The sequence below is a fragment of the Chrysochloris asiatica genome, unplaced genomic scaffold (assembly GCF_000296735.1).
Source record: "Chrysochloris asiatica unplaced genomic scaffold, ChrAsi1.0 scaffold00011, whole genome shotgun sequence".
In the NCBI taxonomy this organism is placed as follows: Eukaryota; Metazoa; Chordata; class Mammalia; order Afrosoricida; family Chrysochloridae; genus Chrysochloris; species Chrysochloris asiatica.
The window spans coordinates 13,281,070-13,284,744 of NW_006408529.1; the positions used below are offsets into that span (position 1 = coordinate 13,281,070).

Sequence of the window (3,675 nt, forward strand, 5' to 3'; positions counted from 1 at the left end):
GCCTAGCAGAGGGGCCCCGGGAGGGACAGGGTTAAGCCCTGGAATGTGGCGGCTAGGAATGTGCATGCAGATGAGCGGAGCCTGGGGAGGGGCGGCCGGGGGCGGGTCCGGGCGCAAGCTAATCACATGCAAATGAGGAGGTCCGTAGCTGCTGCGCAGCGCTGCCGAGCTTCTCTGATCCGAGCCCAGAAGGCGGCGGCCCGGGCAGCTTGGGCGCTGGGACCCTCGGCGGCCACAGGGGGACTGGGAGGAGGAGGAAAAGGCGGAGGCAGCGGCGGCGGCGGCTGGGAGGAGGAGGCTTCGCTCTACTGCTCCGACGCAGACATGGTGGACTGATTCCGAGCGGGGCCGAGAGCAGGGCTTCCTGAGCCGCCCCCTCGCGTGGCCCCACCGCGCCCGAGCCCGCAGCCCCTCGCCGGCGCCCGCGTCGGGCCGGGCAGTCCCGTTCCCGCCGCGTCCCGCGCCCGGTCCCTATGGAGGCGCCGCTCGCCGGCGAGGCCGCCGACCATGCCTAGGAGGGCTGGGAGCGGGCAGCTGCCGCTACCCCGGGGCTGGGAGGAGGCCAGGGACTACGACGGCAAGGTCTTCTACATTGACCACAACACCAGGAGGACCAGCTGGATCGACCCCCGGGACAGGTGGGCGCCCGGGAAGGACTGGCGGCGGGTGGGCGCGGGACCCGCCACGGGAGCGCGGCGGCGGCTGTTGTCCGGGAGATCCGGCCGCGGCGGCCGCGCGGGGGGCGCGGGGCGGCGCCGGCCCCTGGGTGCCCGAAGGGTTCCGAAGAGGAGGTGCGGGACGGTGTGCCCGAGGCGGGGTCGTACCAGACTACGAGGCTCCCTGGAGGGGCAGGTTAGAGCTTCCCATTCCAGGGCCCCTTTGCCCACTCTCAGTTTAACGCCCCCTGGCCCTTTATACAGTACCTGCCAGGAGGGAAGGGCGGAATTGACGCCCTTAGCCTGATACTCCGTGTCCAGTAACGGACCCAGAGGGGCCACCTGAACCTAGCTCGAGCTCTTCTCCCCCTAAAGTAGGGCACGTTGAGGCTGGGGAGCTCCTTCGGCTTCTTAGGGGAAACCGAATTACAGGGTGAGGAACTAGCCATCCAGGCCACCTGTGGCATCTCTCTGGCCGTCCTTGGCTCCCAAGCCTTGACTGTATATTCTCGTCCCGACGCACAACCGGTCATGTCTAAGGGGCTGTTGGTGCTCCCGCATATGGAGATGGGTCCTAGCACTGTTCCTGCGTGTATTGGGTAGTGGGTGTAACTGGCTCTTCTCGCTTGCGTTGAGGTGATTAGTCTTCTAAAAACTTGAACTGATTCTCACATATTGTTTTAAATAAAGCAGTGGTGAAATGAACATTGGAAATGGTGAGCCTTGGGTGATACGCCTACCTTTAGTTCTGGACTTCTGGTGTTGCGCTGTAGGATCAGCACTGGACTGCGAACCACAAAGTGGACAGTTCAAACCCATCAGCTGCTCCTTGGAAATCCTAGACACTATACGGGGTCGCTATGAGTAAGAACCAACTCGGGCACTTAACAACAGCTACTTGAGTTCTGGTATGATTTCTTTCAGTTCACAACACACTTTCAATTCCTTCCTGGTGGTGAAAAAAAGAGGCAAAATAAAATCATCATTCCAAACGTTCAGGAGCTGAAGTTTAGTTGGAGTTCCCAAGTGTTGTTTCTCTATCCCATCTTTCTTTTTAATCTCAAAAGGAGAGTTTCTTATAACTGATCTATTAAGAAGGTATTCGTAATGGTAAGTTTAAAGAATGTATCGTTAGGAATAATTGTAGCATTTGGACTTGGATCATTTCTGAAACATTTCCCCCAGCTTTTAATGGAATGTGGCCTTAGGGGGGTGTATAACCTTTTTTTGTGCTTCTATTATAAACATCCCTCCTTTTCTCAATTTGAAGCTGACATAGTATCATATTTAACATTATCAGTTGCTTTTGCCCTAAGAATATTGGTTTTGAAAGATATTAAAAAGCAATTATAAGAAAGACATAAATGACATTATAAATTTATGGAACAATCCTTGTTAAATTATCCATGAAGGTATGGGTTTAGGTTTCCCTCCTGAAATGAGAAAAGGCACCTGTGCTGATGTTACATCTTGCCCCACAGCCTGGCAGCCTGTTGCTCTTGATGAAAGTTATGACAAGCATCACACCTTCACAGTCTTTCCAGACATACTAACTGTTGTCATAAACTTCACACCCCGAGCCAGCTAGTTGATTTATGCCATTGCACTTTGAAACTACTTAACAGATAGTAAATGTCAGTGCTGATGGTGTGCACCCAACAGTGGCTTTTAAGGCACCTGTATAAATACTTGACTTTTACATTCGTGTGGTGATTCTTTCTGCTTTTTGAAACTTGGAGTTTCAAGTTACTGAAATCGCAGTAAGTTCTTGAAATATTTAGGCAGTTTAGGATTTTGTTTGCTTCAATTTATGTGTTTTACTTTATCATCTTGTTTATTTGTGTTTACCAAGACGGATTGCAAGATTATATATTACGCCTAGGTAATAATAGAAAGTGAAGTTCACATATGACTTGGTTTATTCATATCACTGTTCTATTAATAGGTTAAGCGTGTCTTTTATTTTAAACTATTGATAAGCAATTATTTTGAACTCTTTTCAGAAAACTGGGTAACTAATTCACTTGATGTGGCCGAACAGATTTGACTAAGGTAGCTTGATAATTCTTTTGATTTTCTTGAAGCAGTTGGGTCTTTGGGTCTTTAGGTGTTTGTAAATATATATTTGAATGATACACATTTCTGGACTTGAGTATTGTTTTTGTTGTTAAGTGCCATCGAGTTGGTTCCAAACTTATAGTGATCCTATATAGGGTTTCCAAGGAGCAGCTGGTGGATTTGAACTGTCAACTTTGTGGTTTGCAGACCAGTGCTTATTCCTGCAGCGCCACACCAGATTTTCTGAGATCAGAACTACCATGACCTAATTTAAACTTAATTATGTATTCTTTTAGTACAATTAAGCGTGACTGAGTCTTGATAAATAGGATAAGAAATGATAGATGATATTTGAAGTAATCTTTAACTCTTGTCAATTTTGTAACACTTGGTTACCAAACATAGGAAAAGAGATTTACACAGGCCAATTGGATGGATGATGTGAATTCTACAGGATCAAATTACAAATCTTGCAGGGGGGAGGGTTGGGGGGAGGAACAACCAAAAACTGACTTAGTATGTTGTGGGTCTGCAGTACTTTTGAACTTTGAGTAAAATGGTTGTGATAATTTACCCATTCATATTTGATATCTGTTAAAATTTTGTGTTTTTGCTAGTTTATTGATTTGTCAGGTTTTTCTGATTATATAGATAATTATGCTGATTTTGAGTGGATGGCTGCAGGATGTACCAGGAACATTATTTCAGTCAACAAGTGATTTTATAGAATCATTTGTTGTTGAAGCATTAGTTTAAAGTGTTTCTCAGCTTTTGGAGACAGACAACATAATGCAAGATTTACTGGGATGTAATCAAAAGGAGCTCTGGTAGCGTAGTGGTTATGAATCGGGCTGTGAACCTTAAGGTCAGTGGTTTGAAACTACCAGCCGCTCTGCGGGAGAAAGATGAGGCTTTCTACTCCTGTAAAGATTTACACCCTCAGAAACCCTGTACAGGGTCG

At 47.8% G+C, this 3,675-nt stretch overlaps 1 protein-coding gene across 1 annotated transcript in view; it reads left to right on the top strand.

Moving 5' to 3' along the window:
* Positions 1–507: 507 nt before the first annotated feature.
* Positions 508–3,675, top strand: part of WWC2 (WW and C2 domain containing 2) — a 323,966-nt gene continuing 320,798 nt past the window's right edge. The window contains exon 1 of the mRNA XM_006834501.1: positions 508–638. Coding sequence (XP_006834564.1) covers positions 508–638 — 131 coding nt within the window. The remainder of the gene's footprint in view (positions 639–3,675) is intronic.